Raw genomic sequence first — 1,189 nt, 5'->3', positions numbered from 1 at the left:
AAAGTCGTTTAGAAAATAATTCTTTTCGTAGTAAAATTAGATATAGAGATGATAAAATTATTCGATATTATTTTATTTTTATTTAATTCATATAATTTAATAACTGAAATAAATTATGGTTATATTTCATTGCACGTAATATAATGAATCGTTTCAAATATTGTCAACCTAATAATTTATGTGTTCAATTTTTTCCCTTTTTTTTTTTTAGATGACTTATTTACTAAGTATCGGATTAAGCGTACTATTTGCGTTTATTTACTATTGGATGACAAAACCGCTCAATCGAATTAAACGTTTTGGTGATGTTGGTGTATTTGTAGGCAAAATGAAGGCATTTTATTTTAGCTTAAAAATATAAATTAAAAAAAATCTTTTTTTGGAATGAATTCTTTTTAATCACCAAAAAAATTTATTTAGTGATATTATTATCTTTATTTTTTTTTTTTTTGGAAACTTCTATTCAACGTTTAGAAAGTGATTATAATTCGATCAAATTTAAATTGAAATAACAACAAATTTTGGACGTTCAATTCACATATTATAATTTACTTTATTTAATAGTCTGAACGAAAAAAAAAGAATTTTAAGAGTTTTAAACAATTTACGAAAAAAAGTTGCTAAAATTTTAAACTAATTTAAAACAAATTTTGACTTTAGATAAATAAACGATATAGGGGAGCATTTTTGGAACAATTGAAGAAAATGCGCTTTATCGGTAAAATACCGCCCGTTTATCCAAATGGATGGTTTTGTATTGCTGAATCAAGACAAATTAAGCTTAAAGAAGTGATGCCAATCATCTTTCTAGGTTTCTTTCTTTTTTTTTTTCGCAATCATTTATCATTATCATTATTACTGTCACTATATTACAGTTATTATTGTTGCAATTACGATTGTAATTAAAATTTATTAAAGCTAATTAATTGTAATAATTGAATTTTTATATTTAAATAACTTTTATATTAGCATCAGTATTTATAATTCTTTATTTATGGTTCCAATACTTATAATTTACAAGCAAGTAAAGAAATAATTATTGTTTTAACAATTCATATGAGCCTAATGTTTTAGTAATGCTTAGTATACAAGCTTATTGTTTTAATGATTTTTGATGTACTAATTATCATTGTTTTTTTTTTTTTTTTTTTTTGTAGCTTATTGTTTTTAATTAACGCATATGAGTTTA

The 1,189-nt window shown here is 22.0% G+C and overlaps 1 protein-coding gene across 1 annotated transcript in view; it reads left to right on the top strand.

Moving 5' to 3' along the window:
- Window positions 1-705: 705 nt before the first annotated feature.
- LOAG_18474 (hypothetical protein) overlaps window positions 706-1,189 on the top strand; it is a gene marked incomplete at both ends in the record, with an annotated part of 6,135 nt that continues 5,651 nt past the window's right edge. Inside the window, one exon of the mRNA XM_020451136.1 lies at window positions 706-811. Coding sequence (XP_020305107.1) covers window positions 706-811 — 106 coding nt within the window. The remainder of the gene's footprint in view (window positions 812-1,189) is intronic.

The sequence above is a fragment of the Loa loa genome (genome assembly GCF_000183805.2).
Source record: "Loa loa unplaced genomic scaffold supercont3.327, whole genome shotgun sequence".
Classification (NCBI taxonomy): Eukaryota; Metazoa; Nematoda; class Chromadorea; order Rhabditida; family Onchocercidae; genus Loa; species Loa loa.
This window is presented reverse-complemented; position numbering and strand designations above follow the sequence as displayed.